Source organism: Bison bison, unplaced genomic scaffold (genome assembly GCF_000754665.1).
Source record: "Bison bison bison isolate TAMUID 2011002044 unplaced genomic scaffold, Bison_UMD1.0 scf7180017864349, whole genome shotgun sequence".
In the NCBI taxonomy this organism is placed as follows: domain Eukaryota; kingdom Metazoa; phylum Chordata; class Mammalia; order Artiodactyla; family Bovidae; genus Bison; species Bison bison.
Window position 1 is genome coordinate 7,965,353 of NW_011494921.1, and position 19,347 is coordinate 7,984,699.

General features: G+C 40.3%; 1 protein-coding gene across 4 annotated transcripts in view; it reads left to right on the forward strand.

Moving 5' to 3' along the window:
- Positions 1-19,347, forward strand: part of CCDC68 (coiled-coil domain containing 68) — a 60,360-nt gene that overhangs the window by 17,610 nt on the left and 23,403 nt on the right. For 3 of the 4 annotated variants that reach the window (XR_826578.1, XM_010854789.1, XM_010854790.1), the window contains 6 exons: positions 2,274-2,402; positions 3,932-4,018; positions 5,856-5,996; positions 7,217-7,342; positions 9,105-9,233; positions 15,725-15,807. Coding sequence is in view for 3 of the 4 variants with exons in the window: in XM_010854789.1 (XP_010853091.1) it covers positions 2,286-2,402; positions 3,932-4,018; positions 5,856-5,996; positions 7,217-7,342; positions 9,105-9,233; positions 15,725-15,807 (683 nt within the window). In the remaining variant the exon portion in view is untranslated. The remainder of the gene's footprint in view (positions 1-2,273; positions 2,403-3,931; positions 4,019-5,855; positions 5,997-7,216; positions 7,343-9,104; positions 9,234-15,724; positions 15,808-19,347) is intronic. The other variant, XM_010854791.1, reaches the window with a different exon arrangement.

Below are 19,347 nucleotides of genomic sequence, written 5' to 3' on the forward strand. Positions count from 1 at the left end.
TTGGAAAAGACTCTGATGCTGGGAGGGATTGGGGACAGGAGGAGAAGGGGATGACAGAGGATGAGATGACTCAATGGACGTGAGTTTGAGTGAACTCCGGAAGTTGGTAATGGACAGGGAGGCCTGGCATGCTGCAATTCATGGGGTCACAAAGAGTCGGACACGACTGAGTGACTGAACTGAACCGATACGGTTACCAAGAGATATAGGGTAAATTCGTATCATAAAGGCAAAATAAATGTCTGTTTGCATTCCCTCTTGCTCTCTTTTCTGGGATACTTTTTAGTATACTGGTGGCCTGTCTCTGGTGAGTTTGAGGATTGTTGGTCATAGTGGTGGTTTTTCTTTTGTTAACAAAATTTCAAGAATTAAAAAATTTTTGATATGTTTTACTCAATCACAGTCATTCCTCTTCAGGTTGGCTGTTTGTGTCTTATGCAAGTAGTAGGTGATCACTTTTCCACTTTCTGATACGACAAGATGTCTCAGTCTCACCTTCTGCACTTCTTGCCTCAGATCTAAATCAGTCAAGAAGCCCTGGTTACATTTTTTTATTCATAGAAAATGGTGTACTAATAACACAATCTGAGCACTGGGAGTGTTAATTGCTTCTCTTTCTAAATTTTCAGTGGATAGACTTGGAATATACATTTTTAAATGAAGATAAATATTTTATACTCATGGTTTCAGTTTGGATTATAAGATTTTTACAGAACATTTTTGGTTCTAATTTAGAATTTTTTTTTTTTTTAATGATAAAAATCTTGGCTCTTAAGACATTAAGACAGTGACTTCTTCATTCTACATTTTCTGTCATGTGGGTGACTCGCATGCATGCACACACACACATATAATAGTTTCAAAATAGCAATTGCAATGTTTCCACTAACAGTGTTATTAATGAGTACAGTTTAAGATTGCTTTGTGATTCTTTTTGTTCTTAGGACATAGCACACCTGGAAAAATCAGTCCCAGGATTCTCAGGTGACTCAGTGGTAAAGAATCCACGTGCCAATGCAAGAGACTCCAGAGACTCGGGTTCGATCCCTGGGTCGGGAAGATCCCCTGGAGTAGGAAATGGCAACCCACTTCAGTATTCTTCCCTGGGAAATGCCATGGACAGAGGAGGCTGGTGGGCTATAGTCCATGGGGTTGCAAAGAGTTGGACATGACTGTGTGAGCATATGTGTGTGATTTCAAATAGTTCATGTGGATATGCCACCGATTTGGTAGGCAAATGTATTTGTTTCTTGTTTTTTATTTTGGAAGATATCTTTCCTTTTAATTCAGTTATATTTTGTAATTAGGTAAAATAATTACACTGTTCAGGGTCAAAACTATAAATCACAGATTTTCTCCTTCCATCCTTCTTGCCTTTCTTAGAGAGATTATGATGCAATGTATCCTTTTGTGCCCCATGCTTTTTCATTGAATAAATATATCCTGGAGAAGATGTAGGTAGTTCATTTAATCAGGTCTCTTTTTGTGGGCACCTGCACTTTTCTTGATATTTTCTTATTACAAATAGTTCTTTGGTAAATGGCCTTTACAGGCTTTTGAGAGTTAAATAAAATGTAGAATATTAAAGGTCTCTGTGACGTGTAAAATGATATACTTACAAGTTTGTAAGTTATACATGTCCTGTGTTCTCAATCGTGTCCGACTCTGGGACCCCATGGACTGTAGCCCATCAGGTTCCTCTGTCCATAGGGTTTCCCAGGCAAGAATACTGGAGTGGGTTGTCATTTCTTTCTTCAGGGCAACTGCCCTAGCCCAGGGATGGAATCCAGGTCTGTTGCGTCTCCTGCGTTGGCAGGTGGATTCTTTACCACTAGTGTCATCTGGGAAGCCCTTATTGTAAGTTATATATGTGTGTGTGTGCATTTTTATATACATACGATTTTATCTTATTTTAGCTCCATAGACATTTATTAAGCACTTACAATGTGCTAGAATATGAAAATGAATAAGGCATAGTCTCTACTCTTGAGGTGTTATAGTCTAATTAATATGGAATAAGAAGAAAAATTCCATATTTTTCCATTTCAGTTTAATTTTTAAATTTCTAATCAATGATTGTTTCAACTGGTGGTGTTTTAATATTAAGTTAATTCCTGGATCTTAGATACATGCAGATTTCAATAATTTATAATATTTTCTAGTATTACTATATTCGATTACAGTGCCAGTACAGAACTCCGTTCAGTTTACAACCACAGAATTATAACATCAAAGGAATTAGTTTTGTCCCACTGATTTATGTTTTCCTAAAGCTAGATGTCACGATGACAACAGTAACGGGGACCGCGACAGTGCCCCAGGGGGGGAAGATGGAAGATGATTCTGCCATGTACGAGTCCCCATCAGCTCACATTACTGAAGAGACCGAATACGTGAGAAAGGTATGTGGGCGCTGGAAATCACGTTAGCACGCTATGAGTTTTTACAGTAAAGTCTGCTACAAATGAGTGGGCTTTGTTTCTCCCTCCCTAGAATATGTGAGGAGGAACAAACCTAGTTTGGCAAAGGACAGCCTTGATAGCTGACATGCAGATACGGGTGCATTTCTCTTGAGTGTGTAACCGTTTCTCTTGAGGGTATGAGCCTCTGTTCTTCACTTGGAATAAAGCTGAGTTAAGGACAGGGAGGATTTGAAACACCTGTCGGCATTTAGTTTGTCCCCTACTGTTCACCCCTGCCTCCTCCTGGGATTTTTGTCCTTGTGGTTGTTGGTTTGTTTGGGCTGCTCTGGGTCTCCGTTGCTGTGCGTGGACTTTCTCTGGATGCGGGACGCGCGGGCGCTACTCTCCACTGTGCTGTGCGGGCTTCTTGTGTTGGCTTCTTTGGTTGCGGAGCACAGGCCCTGGGGCGCTGGATCTCCGGTAGTTGCGGGCTCAGTAGTCTGGCCCGTGGACTCTAGGGCTCAGGCTCAGTAGTTGTCGAGCATGGACTTAGTTGCTCTGCGGAATGTGGCATCTTCCTGGATCAGGGATCAAAGCTGTGTCCCCTGCATTGGCGGGTGGATTCTTATCCAGTGCACCACCAGGGAAGTCCTATCCTGCGGTTTCATACATTTCGTAGTTCTTTCATCAGCGTGGAGACTTTGTTGCCAGCTAGATGTTTACCTTTCCTGCTGAGTTCCTGTCTTTGCTTATCTAACAAGGAACACCTTCTTAAGCAGTTCAGAATAACTATCGCCAAGCACTACATGTTGCACATGATTAAAAATGTGAATCTTAACCAGAATCCAGTGATAATGGCTGACAAAAGTATGTATTCTCATAAAATGTGTTTTAGAACAGATGGAAGAATTTGGACATAGCTAGTTTGTAACTTATTCAGGTCAAGTAATTCATCTTTGAGTGTCTTGCAGTTCCATAGATAACCAAGACATGAAGCTTATATTTCATGCATAAATTTGTACGATCTCCTCTGAGTAATCATTCTCTAGTAATTGCTGAATAGTAGTTATTCTCTAGTAATTACTAGATAGTAATTATTTTGTGGTAATTATTGGATAGTAATTATTTTGTAGTAATTACTGAATAGTAATTATTTTGTAGTGATTACCAATAGTAATTGTTTTATAGTCATTACCAAATAGCAAATTAGTAGGAAATGACTATATAAAAAAATAGAACTAAATAGTATTAAACACTAATTACTAAATACAATTACTTCGTGGTATAACATTCATTTGGGTTATATTTTAGGTTTGCCTAAGGAACAGTTTTAAAGACAAAAATGCTCATTTTCTGCAATCTAAACAATATTAGTATAAATGTAAGTTAAGTTGATGGCAGTTGTTTAAATATGATATCAGTATATTTGTACTACTTTCAGATAAATTTGGTACCTTGTAACTCGTATTGAAAAAGAAAGTTTTGGGGATTAAATGCCTTTGAAAAAAAATTTTTTTTTTCCCTTTTAGATTCGAACTACTCTGGAAAAGATCCGAAATCAAATATTTAGAGATGAAGTAAGACATAACAGTGCAAATCACAAACTAGATGCAAAGGTAATGAATTTATCAAATGTACTGCTTTTATTCCTTCAGTGAGTGAACATAAAGCCATATAGATGTCACTTAAGTAACTTTTGATATTATTAAATTATTCTTTGCATGTCAAGTATTAAATCTTTTGTTGGTATCTAATGATGTTAACAAGCATATGTATGAAATATCTAGATGTCATTAGTAGGATTAGACTGGAGTGGCCAGATCTTACTTGAATATTTTAAACTTGACTTACTCATCTAAAGTATATGGGAAGATGTTGGCCCAGTTAGGATAAATGGAAGCAACATGTTACAGTGATAGACAAAGTTATAGACTTGTAGATTCGCCTGGGTCACACCAATTGACACCCAGTTGGAGCCATTAGGCTGAGTGATCAGACAGTCCTTCCCCCATGACCAGCCTTTTATTCATAATTTTAAGCACTCTGCACTTACCCTAGTCTGGGTTATGCTAGGTTAAACCTCACCTGAACCACAGATACTTCATCAATGACAGTGTCATCTGCTCTGTAGAATAGCCGCAGAGAATACTAGAAAGTACCACATGATGATGCATAAACATAGTCTTTATCATCCTTATCTCCCAAACTAACGTGTATTATTATTATTTTCCAATTATTTTCTTAAGTTCTCTAAAACTGGCATAATGATTAATGTTGTGACTGACAGGAAAGATCAAACATTTAGTTCTGACTATTGCTGAGTTGCTTTGTAGACCTCCAAGTGAAGGTTCTAGTGGATGGTTGGATAGCTGATTCTGGAGTTAAGGGCAGAGGACTGTGCTAGAAGGCTCAGACTATGGGGTTGAGATTTGGAGAGTAAGGATGGTATTTAAAGTTCTGAAACTGGAGGAAATGACCAAACACATGAGTGTGGATAGAAGTGAGAGAAAACCTAAGCACGGAGTCCTGAGGTTTCCAATGTTTAGATACTGAGAAGAAGAAGAGGAATCATCACAGGAGGGGAAGAAGCGAAGCTAGTGAACAAAGAGGAAAGGTGGGAGACAATGGAGCCATTGAAGATGAGCAAAAAAGGGTTTCAGAAAGCGAGGAGGGACTGTTCTTTCATATGCTGTCTGTGAGTTGAGTAAATTGAGGGCTGGTTATCAACCCCTAGGGCTTCCTAGGTGGTTCAGTGATAAAGAATCCGCCAGCCAATGCAGGAGACCCAAGAGATGCCACTTCAATCCCTGGGTCGGGAAGATCCCCTGGAGGAAGAAATGGAACCCACTCCAGTATCAGCCATTGGCTAGAACAATGGGGAGGTTGTTGGAGCTATTCTCAATAGGAATAGCTTCTTGGGGATGTAGATAAACTGTTTCCAGTGGGTCTGCCTCGGGCATCTCAAACCACAGAAGGTCAGCAAACAACAGAGATACAAAAAAACGAACCAACTGGCTTTGTGGATATCATCTATCTCCTCAAAGGTCTTAATAGTTTATGTGAAACTGTAGAGAATGTAAAAGGCATGAAAGATGTACTTCTTCTCTCCTTTCAATATTAGAATCTATGCATATTTGTGCAAATATAGAGGCCAGCTGCTTCATCTAGAATTTCTCATTGATATTTTAGAGTCAAAAGATGTATTTGTTGACCTGAATCTTGATATATGTCATGTGCTGAGCTATGCTCAGCAGTGTCTGACTCTTTGTGACCCCATGGACGGTAGCCCGCCAGACTACTCTGCCCATGGGATTTTCCAAGCAAGAATCCTTTGGGTGGGTTGCCATTTACTACTCCATTGACATAAGTAATACTGAGCGATAATTATTGTTATCAAAGTTAGTAGAGTAAAAGAAAAGTCAGGTGTGTGATTTTCTTGTTTGTTCATTTCAGCGCTGTGGAAACATTCAAAATGGCTCTGACTCTGCAGTGGATTTCTCTGGTGGCAGTTTGGATCTGCTCATGGAAAGGATAAAAGGAAAAGACCTACAGCTCTCAGAAATGAACAAAGAGAATGAAGTGTTGAAAATCAAGGTGTGACCAGTAGGAGGAAATTCTCCTTTTGTACTTTGAGCCTTTGAGCCAATAAGATAGATTCGTGCTTCTGTGAAAGCAGACAGTCATCCACATAGATCCATAAATCCACAGTGTGCTCACAAACTTAGTGAAGCAGTTTTACACTTGATAAATTTAATCTCACTGTTTTATTTTGAAGATAATTTTTATTATTAAAATGATTTTAACAAAAGTTCAATGGGTATAGTTTCAAGACGTACAAGATGAGTGAATTCTAGAGATTTACTGTATAATATTGTGCCTATAGTTAATACTGTATTGTACACTTAAAATCTGTTAATGGGGCAAGTCTCATGTTAAGTGTTTTTACTGCAATAAAATTTAAAAATCTTTACATATACAATAATTAAATATTAATAATTGCATATAAATTAGTGCACTCATAGTGAAATGTCTCATTGTTTTGTTTAGCTAATTTATTGTTGGTGCCTTATAGTTTCCTTTTTTTGGCTTATTTTATATACAGTTTTATGGGGCTTCCCAGGTGCTACTGGTAAAGAACCACCTGCCAGTGCAGGAGACATAAGAAACACGGGTTCGATCCCTGGGTCGGGATTCGATCCCCTGAAGGAGGCCATGGCAGTCCACTCTAGTATTCTTGCCTGGAGAATCCCATGGACAGAAGAGCCTGACAGGCTACAGTCCATAGGGTCACAAAGAGTCGGACACCACTGAAGTGACTTAGTACATTTAGCCTTATAGTGATTTAGTAGGTAAATCTTTGTAGCCATCCTTGATTATTTCTTAGGTGAAATCCTTGAAAGATTCATGACACTTTGTCTTTATTGCCCCTAGTACTTCAATCTTGTCCAGCTTCTATTTTAGGAAATATATTTTTAGTACTGTCGTGGCCACTGATGATAAAACGCTTGCAAATTCCTGTATAAGCCAATGGGGCACCAGGGAACACTTTACAGGGTGTAGTCTTTAATGCAGGGTGTTGTTCTTAGCTCTTGCTTGGCTGCCCAGTGCTAATCACTTTCATGACAGCCCCAGTAAATAGGGCCTTCTCATTTTGATTTCTTACCAGGTAACAGCATCTTTGCTCCCAGCCATTGTCTCTGAGGGTGCATATGGTTTGGTTACAGACTGTGCTTTTGGTTGCCCATCACACTGCCCTGTCCTTAACCCTGCTTGTTGTACCTGTCAGAGTGTGCACAGTGACCTTTTGTTTCTAGCTCGAAGCCTCCAGAGAAGCAGGAGCAGTGGCTCTGAGAAATGTGGCCCAGAGATTATTGGAAAACTATCAAACACGGTCTGAAGAAGTAAGAAAGAAGCATGAGGACAGGAGGCACCTCCTCCAGGTACTGAGCCAGAGGCTGGCACACTGGTGAACTAACCTCCAAGTTGTCCAAGTCTCCCTTTTAGGGAGGAGGTAGATGTGAAACAGGCAATGGCCACGTGACCAGGCAGGCCCTCGGAAGGCCAGTCTGCCCATCTTCTGCCCTGATCCCCCCCAGCCCTGGTACTTGGTACCTGGATGTTACCAAGCTGCTCTGTTGCCACCGTTGCCCAGAGCCCTGCAGAGCACCGGCGGGAGAGAGGACATGCCACTCAGCCTAGAAATCAGGGATGGCCCCATGACGCTAGCCAGTGGCTTCTCTTCTGGCTCTGCCTTTGACTAACTAGGTGACCCAGTTGAGTCATTCTGTCTCTCTGGACTTGACTCTAAAATGAAAAAGTTGGGAGATTTCCCTGGGGGTCCAGTGGCTAAGACTCTGCATTTCCAATACAAGGGGCCCAGGTTCAGTCCCTGGTCAGGGAACTAGATCCCACGTACTCACATGCAGCTAAGAGTCCACGTGCCACAACTAAAGATCTTGCATGTCACGACTAAGACCTGGCACAGCCAAATTAATTAATTAGTTTAAAAAATAAATATTACAACATTTTTTTTTAAATGATAAAGTTGGGCTTGATAAATAGGTTCAAAATTGTTTTGGTCCTGGAAAGATTCTTCAGAGGAAACAAACAAAAATCATGTATATGTACATATATATTTCATATTAAATTATATTTTATATTTCTATATTTTAATATATGCATATATACATTAAAATCTTATAATATTATATGAATGTCTGTATATCATACACATACAGTTTTTATTCATTTGTTTTTAAACCTGAACTATGTAGCCTAAGACCAATAAAACTCTATCTGGAAAATGTATTCAGGACTGGGGAAGAGGAGAAGTGTGTGTATGTGTGTTTGTCAAAACTCAAAACAGGAAAGCTCATTCAGGCTTGGGTGGGGCATCTGATCTCTGCCAGCTCCGGCCCTAGGAGGGTCCCTGGGGAGCACGGTAGGAAGCCCACTGCCTAGGTGACACGCCCTCAAGCTTCTGGCTCTGGGGGTGATGGTCACAGACTCGTAGGCATGAGGGTGCAGGTGAAGTACCTAAGTGAACTAGTGAGCAGGGGGATGGAAGTGCCCGTGTCCCTGCAAAAGGGACTCTGCCCAGCCTGAGGTTCCGGGGCAGGAGTGCCCACCTAGTGAGTTCAAGGGAAAGCAGACACTTTTTTTTTTTAATTGAAAAATCTCAAGTCCTATTAAATACAGAAGCAGATGTGTGTGCTCACGTCAGTTGCAAGTCAGTTGAAACACTCCCACGTGTGGCCTAGGGCCTGCCTGCTGAAGACTTGTCTCCTGTCTGTTAGTATAACTCCTAGGTTCAGTGGCTCAGTGATAACCCCCTGACACTGTGGAGATAAGTATTCTGTTTTTATGACATTTTCTGATTAAAAATAAAACATTTTTTACTTGAATACATAAGATCTTGGTTTTGTTCTATGTAAATTTTGTTGAGAAAAATTCAAAAGTTTTGCTTTTTTAGAATTACTGTCTTTTCTTTCTGTCCCACGTTCAGAGACGATGCTTTTTAGTAACAGATATCAACTTCTAGAAATAATATTTATGTATTATTAATTCTCCATTGATTTAGTGTTGCTGTAGTCTATCAGCTTTATTTTAAAGGAAGACTGAATTCACAGAAGTAATTCTAGAGATAATATCTGTATCAGTTTAGTTAAAACAATGGTCTGACAACTGCTTTTCTAACCAAAGGTGGACAAACTTGAAAAAGAACAGAAATTGAAACAACATGTTGAAAATCTGGATCAAATTGCTGAAAAGCTTGAAGAAAAACATAAGCAAATCACAGAGTTGGAGAATCTTGTACAAAGAATGGAAAAGGTAGGTCCTTGGAGAATTAGAGGCACTTTTTCCTGATATAGTTAGCATGAGAATGAATGAAAATAATATGAAAATAGCAGTAAGTGAAAGTACTCTTTGTTCATTTCTTGCCTTACACATTTACATGATGTGTGTTGTAGTTACAGAGCTACCTTTTTACAAACACTGCAGTCATATTATCTGTCACTTTTTTCCCCTAGTAAACGTATGGCTGAGAAAGGGGAACTAGGTGAGGCCGTGAATAGAAACAATGGAAAGGATCACAAAGCCCATCTACTGCCGGTCATGGCGCAGCGAATCCCTGCAGTCGTAGCGCTGTGGACTAGTCGATGGAGTGTTTATTTTTGGCCAACCATGTTCCTTTTAGGTTCATGAAAGCCTATACCTGCCATAGGACAGGCATAGTTCACAAATGAGAAAAGACATTCTGTGGAAATTGTAACTTTCAAAAGAGACAATTTAGGGGAGAATGATAATAGAACAAAAATTATTGAAAGTTTCATGCAGCACTTCTTTAAGTAGCTGGCCCTCCAAATACACACAAAAAGTGAACACGTACATTTCATTTGGCATGCCTTAGAATTCAGAATGCAGACAAACCAAGGAATATTTTTTAATAGTAAATAGACAGTTGGCATCTTTGAAACTGAGTTGGAGTAGCTAATACAGACTTTTTTAACTTCTCATAAAGATTGCCCAGCGTTGTTGTCGTTGCTTTCCAGTCGCGACTCTGACCCCACGGACTGCAGCATGCCAGGCTCCTCCGTCCTTCATCCAAAGTTTGCTCCGATTTATGTCCGCTGAGTCTCTGTCCTTCACGCTGTCCTGGAATTTGCAGATTCATGTCCATCAATGGTGGTGCTGTCTCACGATCTCATCCTCTGCTGCCCTCTTCTCAATGCATTTTTATATTTATTATACGAATTTGCCGATTTGCCTCCACTCTTCTCAGCCTTTTTTTGTTTTATGAATCTGCTTGAATTGAGGCTATTTTAGAAATGTCAGGGCTTCCCTGGGGGCTTGGTAAAGAATCCACCTGCAATAAGAAAGACCTGGGTTTGATCCCTGGGTTGGGAAGATCCCCTGGAGAAGGGAATGGCTACCCACTCCAGTATTCTGGCCTGGAGAATTCCATGGACAGAGGAGCCTGGCAGGTTACAGTCCATGGGGTTGCAAAGAGTTGGATACGACTGAGAGACTTTCCCTTTCCTTTTCCTATAAATGTCACTTCCAAAACATCACATTTCAACATTCAGGATATTTGCCTGAGAAAAGTTTGATCAATTTTTTACATATTTCCTAAGAATTTAATTTATAACTGTGAGTTTGGCTGAATTTGTGATCTTAATGAAGGTCCTATGAGGAAATCATGAAAATTAAAGAAGCCTAAACTTAACTGAACTTAGTAATAATAATCTACAGCTACAATTGTGTTGTATGGTGGGTGATGTTCAGTGTTTTACTTTGGCCAAAATCACAGGGCTAGAATGCTCTCAAGTAGCTGGTTTGCCCACGTGTAGCAGTTTATAAGTTAGATGTTTTGGACAAACTGTAACATTTGGATGAATACTTTGCTGTTCGAGTATTTATCCTGCAAATGGATAAAGAAGATGTGGTGCATATATACAGTGGAGTATTACTCAGACTTTAAAAAGAATGAAATAAACCGCTTGCAGCAACATGAATGGGCCTAGAGACTGTCATACTGAGTGAAGTCAGGCAGAGAAGGGGAAACATCGTACGGCATCCCTTATGTGCAGAACCTAACAAGAAATGGTACAAGTGAACTTACTCACAAAACAGAAACTGACTCATAGACTTAAAGAATGAACTGATGGTTGCAGGAAGTGAACTTACTCACAAAACAGAAACTGACTCATAGACTTAAAGAATGAACTGATGGTTGCAGGAGGGAGAGAGGATGGCGAAGGGATAATTAGGGGGTTGGAATTGACATATACACACTGCTATATATTTAAAGTGGAAAACTAACAAGGACCTACGGTAAAGCATAAGGAGCTCTGCTCAGTGTTATGTGGCAGCCTGGATGGGAAGGGATTTTGGGGGAGAGTGGATACATGTATATATATGGCTGGTTCCCTTTACTGTCCACCCGAATCTATCACAGCATTGTTAATTGGCTGTAGTGCAACACAAAGTAAAAAGTTTTTTTTTCAAAGAATATTTATCCTGTATATAAAATCCCATGGACAGAGGAGCCTGACAGTCTACAAATCCATGGGGTCACAAAGAGTTGGACATGACTTAGCAACTAAACAAAATTGTTTGGCAAACTCAGATAGCACAAGGAACATTTGCATTGAGGAAGGGAAGACAATTCCTTTCCTCAATTTAAATAGAGTTGCTTAATTAAACTACTTGATTAACCAGCTTGACATTTAAATTTAGGTTTGCAATCACCTCAAACCCAGTAACACTGGGTCATGTTTAGTGGCCAGCTGTCAGTCCCTGAAAATTAACAAAAAATAACGGAATGTAATTTCTATCTTTAGAAGCCCGAGGAAATCTGCCCTGGATGTGAGTTCATCTCAGAATTCTGGGGTATATTCACTGGACTATATATATTCAACAAGTATTTGAGCTCCTACCATGTACCAGGCAGAGCAAGAGGCTAGATATCTATTTGGGGTGGACCAGATATAGTCTCTTTGTGGAGATTGCAATATAATGTATCTGGGTCATGTGAGACTCCCAGAACTTCCCAGCCCTCCTTTCATGCATTCTCACAGGGGTCCTCAGGGAAGCTGACATCCTACTGAAGGCAGGGGAACGGACCCCAGCATAAGGTTAATCAGCTTAGATCCTGGCAGATTTTGAGAAGTGATGGCCTGGCATTTGTCTTGATATTGACCCTTAATGGAGAGTTCTCTCGAGGAGCTTTGTGACACAGTAAGTGGACCGGACGCCCAAGGTTCAGCAAGTTCATGCAGGACCCTTCCAGAACATTCTAGTTCAGTGACTTCCTAAAGCAGAGTCTTTGGGGATCTCTGGGAAGTGGAGGTAGATGGGGATGCAGTGGAAAGAAAATGTGAAGGAATTTTTTTTAATATCGTTTAAGGATACATTATATTTGCAAAATGATCAAACAAATGTAAGAAGCAAAGCTTGGTAGCATCTTGTTTTAAGGAGATACTGAGCATACAGGCCATGATGAAGGGTTTCTCAGGAGCGGAGTGTGTATCAGAATGAGGAGGGATTACTCTTAATACCTTAGTAATTAATAAGAAAAAGACATGAGTTAAAAAAAAAATGACAATTAAAAATGAACATCCCCAACAAAGGTTGATAAATACTGCCCTGGTGGTGAGCACCCCCCTGGAGAAGGATTCATTTTCTACTCATTGCACGAGCCACTGCTCCAGTAAATAGCCATTAGTGGTATGAGGTCTGGTAATGAACACATTACTTAAAACCTTCACCATCTGTCCCGCTTTAATCAGGAATGCAGTGAGAATGAATCCCATAAACACAGTGATAAGCCAGCAAAAGCGCCCAATAAGAGCATTTTAATATGGCATATGTTCCTTTGGCTAGCAGGGCACTACAGTTGCGTCGTATTTGTTTTCCAGTGTCGTTGATTTAGCTCTAGTAGAATTTTAGAGCTCAGAGGCACTTTTGAGACCACCTAATTTCTCATCATCATTTTATAAACGAGGACCGTATGAACAAGGAACTATTCCACAGTCCTCCAGTTAGCAGTTTACAAATCCTTTCTGTTATGCCCCCAGCTTCTCTGCTGTGGGATACAAAGGATGTCCATGATTCCTGAATCATTTAGATGTTAACATATGGCAATGATTTACATTGGTGTCCACTTCACCTTGATCAGTAAGTGAAGTGGTGAAGTGAGAGTCGCTCAGCCGTGTCTGACTCTGTGATCCCATGGACTGTATAGTCCATGGAATTCTGCAGGCCAGAATAGAGTGGGTAGCCTTTCCCTTCTCCAGGGGATCTTCCCAACCCAGGAATGGAAGCCAGGTCTCCCACATTGTAGGCGGATTCTTTACCAGCTGAGCCACAAGGGAAGCCCAAGAATACTGGAGTGGGTAGTTTATCGCTTCTCCATGGATCTCCCTGACCCAGGAATCAAACCAGGGTCTCCTGCATCGCAGGTGGATTCTTTACCAACTGATCAGGGAAGCCGTCTTCAGTAAATAGGGTGAGGGAATGCAAGCTCTTCAGAGATGTGGTCTGGGCAAGAGTGCATTGTCCACTGGGTGGCGCTGTGAACGCTTTTTCCTTTCCAGAAGATACTGTCCCTGAAAAGTGAAAAGTGCTAACTGGCCTAGTGTGATCTTCCCTGTTGTCAGAGAGGAAGCATTAAGAGTCCAAGCTTCAAGGACCTACTGTATAGCACATGGAATTCTACTCAATATTCCCTAATAACCCGCCCAGGAAAAGAATGTGAACAAGAATGGATATATGTATTACTGAACCACTTTACACCCGAAACTGACACAACATTGTAAATCAACTATACTCAAACATAAAATAAAAATTACATTAAAAAAAAGTTCAAGCTAAATACTGGCGCCCTGGCCGAGGCAGACTATTTGCTTGTCCTGCTGTGTGGTCTCCTTAAACCCTTGTTATAAAGATCATGAACGGAGAGTAAGTCCATTAGGAAGAATGTTTGTCAAAACACCATTTTTTCCCTGTAAATTCTAAATATATTATAAGTGATATGTTTCTTTGGTGATCCAAATATCATAATAAACTTTCAGAGTATCGTGTTCTCTCAGATCAACTAGAACTACAGCAGAAAAATACAGATGTATATGTATATAAAACCAGAATGCCACAGAAAAGTTTTGAAAAATTTGGTATAAATTTTAAAATTGACAGCACACATAAGATATGACATACATGGCACCTTCAAATTATTATATGTTGAGGTTCTAATGTGTTCTAGAGAAGCATGTCAACCTTTCACATACATCCCAATTGTCCCAACATTTCAATGTAGGTAGTATTATCCCCATTTTAGGGATGTTCAAAAAGTCAAAAAAATGACTCTGATATATTTAATGAATACATGTCAGATGTTTTATTCAACTCCTTAACTAATGAAGGAACCAACAAGATGGTAAAGCTGATTTAGATAAAATATTTTTTGAAATTAGCTGTTGACCTGCATTTTGAAACAAGGAACATAAGACAGGATTCCTGGGTTAGATACGAAGGTAGTTCACATTCTTTAGGTCAAGAAAACATAACCTTTGGGATTACTTTTCTACCAGGCAGAAACCCACAGATTAACAAGCAACTGCACAAAATCAGGGCTCTAATCAAGTAATAAATAATAAAGTCAAACACAAAGAAATTCTCCAAGAGAATTAAAAAAATTCCTTGGGTCAGGTTATTAAACAATGACCCAATACGACATTAAAATCGTGTATTTTGAATCATAAGTTTTGGTTAATTTTTCTTAACAGTGATAAGAGCTAGAGAGGTTAAAGCCTTGGCAAAAATTACACAGTCACCAAGTTTCAAAACCAGGTCAGTCCGTGTCCAGAGATGTTCTGATATTTTGCTATAATGGCACTGTCTTATATTTTACCAAATAAATTCTGCAGAAGGTATGATTTTAACCAGCATTGCAAATAGTGTCAAAACATCTATTTCCATCAAGTATAAAAAAAAGTACAATCATGACAGCTTTGTTTTTCATGGATATATCTGTTTTCCTCTTGGATGGAAAGAGTTTGGTTTAATAATGACATTAAGACATTTCTTTAGGTATTCTTTCAAAATGTCAAAATTTCTGTTCCATCCTAATTAGAAGTGACTTTATCACTTGTGGCTTTGAGCCTTCACCAAAAATACATTTGCTACTTTTCTACCTTCTGACAGTTGCCGTGTGAGAGGTAGGTATCAAGACCAGTGCAACAGTATCCTTGGATACCAATAACTGAGACTAATGTAGGAGAAGCAGGTGGAATGATGGGAGAACCAGTGCCTAGAGAGAGATGAGCAGTCAGCGTTTGGGATGGGATGGAGAGATGCAGAAGTTTGACCAAGAAGTGGGCTAGGGAAGGAGCCAAGGTCTCTAGACAAGTGAGGGCGGTGAAGACACCTAGTCTTGACCTGTTATTCAGCTACTTGTAAAGGGACAGCAGAGGATGAGATGGTCGGATGGCATCACTGACTCAGTGGGCATGAGTTTGAGCAAGCTCCGGGAGTTGGTGATGGACAGGGAGGCCTGGTGTGCTGCAGTCCATGGGGTCGAAAAGAGTCGGACACGACTGAGCGACTGAACTGTGCTGAGCTGAAACCATGCAGGAGAATGCCTGTCTGGGCCACTGGGATGGACTGTAACAGCTCCCTATGAAATTAACTCTTGAGCTCAAAACGTATTTCTGGTATTACAAGAAGCATCTTTAGTGAACAGTTTGCAAGAATGCCTTGTGAAACACACACACCCACTAAGGACAAGAAATAAGCAAGATTTGTCTCTTGTTTTCTCCTAGGAAAAGAGAACACTGCTAGAAAAAAAACTGTCTTTGGAAAACAAGCTGCTGCATCTCAAATCCAATGCTACAAATGCTAAAAGGTTTGCAAACCTACCTCCGAAGTAAAAGCAGTTCCTGGTGTATTTGCCCTCCTCTGGTCCACTGAGCAGAGGATAGAAGGCTTCTATCCCACAAGAGAAAGGAAGCCTGAAAGTGTGTGAGGAAGGGAGATTTGTTCATATAACTGTCATGTGTCTCTTCCTTTCTAGCTACCGGGGGATCAGGAAGGAGGCAGAGGTCACTGCGGGTACAGGGAGACGGCTGTGTGTGTGGGAAGGGGGCAGTTAACCCTTTTGAAGAGTAAATGAGCCTGTCCCCTCCCCTGGTGCTGAACAGGTTGCTGTTGAGGTCTCCCTTCACCTGATGCTTCTGATTTGGTTAATGGATCTCTGCTTCAGCTGGCATTAAATTAGCTAGCCCACAAGTGGAATTATAAGGTAGTTTTGTCGTGCTCCCAACTTTGTAGAGAATGAAGGAAATACTGTGAAAAGCATCCTTAGTTCTTGGGACTTACTTACAAATACTCATTTGGTGTGCTGGTCCTGGGTGTGCTAGGGGTGGGGGTGGATTTATGGATATCAAACGGCTTGACTGCTCAGCTGCAGAATTTGAAAAATTCTCTGAAATATGATAGAATAAATGGTATTACATGAAATTTCCTGAACTTTTTCTTTTCATTTCCTTTTCTTTTAATTCTAAGCCTTCCACAATCATCATATATTCTGATATAACATTCAAAGTTCAATCTGTTTCAAGATCTTAGTTCATCCATCTACAACTGTTGCTCTGGGCACTGTTATGAATCTCAAAATGTGCACATTCTTATTCTCATTTAATAACTTATACTCAAACATCAGTTTCTCTTGGTCCTTTGGTTTTTTTCCTATTTCCTTTTGTTTCCCTGTTATCTCTTTCTCTTCACTGGACCACAGAAGAGAACTGAGCTGGCCCTGACCATTTTGGACTGACCCTGTACCTACATGTTTGAAACACACAGAGATACTGCTAATATTAATTTCCCTGAATGCCTGTGAGCAGGCATACAGCCCCAGAAGGTGGGTTTCTAACTTGTGCAGCACTGCACATCTCTAACTTACAGGCAGGTCTTCCCCAGGTGGCGCAGTGGTGAAAACCCTGCCCGCCAGTGCAGAAGACGCAAGAGATATGGGTTCAGTCCCTGTGTTGGGAAGCTCCCCTAGAACAGGAAATGGCAACTCACTCCAGTATCTTGCCTAGGAAATCCCTTGGACAGAGGAGGCTGGCGGGCTACAGTCCTTGGGGTCACAAAGAGTTGGACATGACTGAGGCACAACACAGCAACCTACATATGTCTCTGTAGATAAGGAAGAAAATACTATGGAAACTATCCATAAACCTTTGAAATTACTTGTATTTACTCATAATTTAACTCTAAGTAAATTTTTGGCTTACCTTTTTTTTTCCTAAAGAGAATTTTCCATGCAGTAAAACTACAGTTGAGGCAACATGCTTTCCATTAAAAGTATAGACAATTTGTTTGATTTTTTTCTTTAAAAATAGTTTGTTTTTTTCTTTCTGGATAATAGGTTTTGTCAGTGTTTGAGCCAAAAATGTAACCATTTTAGAAACCAAACTGATCTGTTCTTTCAGTTCTATTATATATGAGCTATCATGATGAAGAACTCTCAAAAAGCTCTTGACGTTTTAAAAGTATCTTGAGGGAAATGGATGTTTTGTGTTTCCAAAAGGGTATTTGAACGCCCTGGCTTGTGCAGTTTTCATAAATTGTAGGTATCACAAATATTTGTTTTACTTGTTACTTCGAGCTGTGTGTGGAGGTATTCACTTTGCTGAGTGACAAGAAAATGAAATCAGTATGAGTCAGATTCTTTTGGTTAAAGCAACAGAGACTTGGTGAAGCTAGCATAAAGGATTTCTGTTCACGATTGAGACTGGATAGATACGGCTGTAAAGAAGATGTACTCATGGGAAGATAGGAGGACCACACTTTAGCGCCTAACGTGATTTGAAAAATCAGGTTATTTTGTTGACCCTGCTTGGCAGTGTGTTATTTATGCAGTTTCACTCTTTGGTTGTTCTTGTTCTTCCTGGATGGTTCATTACCTTTTCCCACCATCTCTTCCTTTCAAATTCCAAGAAAAGATTCTGATTGGCCTAATACTACTTCCTGTTTTGGTCAGATTGAACACACTGACCAACACCTACATGGACATCCAGCCAGTGGTCTGTGGCAGGTGCCCCCTCCCAATCTTGTGGGTGATCTCTGCTTATTCAAGCAATAGCTTAGGCCTGCTTCCCTATGGGGCAGGGAAGACGCTGTGGGCGATTTGGTGGCTTGGGTGATTTAATTTCCCTTAAACATAGATAGTGAGTTAGATAGGTGCCATGACTTTCTTGAATTGCAGTGAGCTTCTATCATTTTGATAAAGAGATAAAAGACTTAATATATTGTAACGTGGCATTTCTAATGTTAGAAAGCATCTCAGAGGATGATAACTTTTAAGCTTTTATAATTCAAAAGAAAAAGCTTTTTCTTGCATAAAAGAAGTCATGTCTGACTCCCTGCAACCCCATGGATTGCTGCATGCCAGACTTCCCTGTCCTTCACTCCCTCCCGGAGTTTGCTCAAATTCATGTGCATTGAGCTAATGATGCCATCAAACCATCTCATCTTCTGTTGCCCCCTTCTCCTCCTGCCTTCAATCCTTCCAGCATCAGGGTCTTTTCCAATGAGTCAGTTCTTCGCATCAGGTGGCCAAAGTACTGAAGCTTCAGCTTCAGTATCGGTCCTTCCAGTGAATATTCAGGACTGATTTCCTTTAGGATTGATTGATTTGATCTCCTTGGTCCAAGGAACTCTCAAGAGTCTTCTCCAGCAGTTCAATTCAAAAGCATCAATTCTTCGGCACTCAGCCTTATGTGGATATGTATATATCATTAAATTAAGCTAATCCTCACAATTACTTCTAACAAGAGTTAAAAGATTTGGCAGAAACATCTTAAAAACAAGGGTGACCCAATATTTCTACTACTGTCAGTACTCAGTGGCATGTGGATGTGCCTTTCAGTTTTTAAAGTAACCTCGGTTACCTTATTTAATTTAATCTTTCCATTTTCCTTCCAGAAGTAAACAGAGCTTCCAGTTGGTTGCTTGATGTGTCAAGATTACTCCGCCTTTCAGAACTTGTAGGGCTAGAAGTTAGGCTCTAGTATTGCCATAGCAAACCCTGTGGCTCCTTCTTCCATAGAGGAGAACTGACTTTCTCAGGAGTCTCCAGAGACCTTCTCTCAGACTGGTTTCCTGGGTCCTCTGTGTGGCTGTGAGCAGAAGACAGTTTTCCAACTTCTCTCGCTGCCCTGTGACATCTCAGACAAACACACAGGCCCATTTTAGAGTTATCCTTCAGGGAAACACGTTCGGAGTTTGTAAAGATAAGGAGTGTGTTGGCTTCTCTGTATCTACAGAAGCTGCTCAGGGACGGCACATTTGTTAGAGGAGGAAACAGGGTATCTTGAAGATGTGGTTACATATTTTTTAAATGAATTTATTTACTTGGCTGCATCGGGTCTTGGTGGAAGCA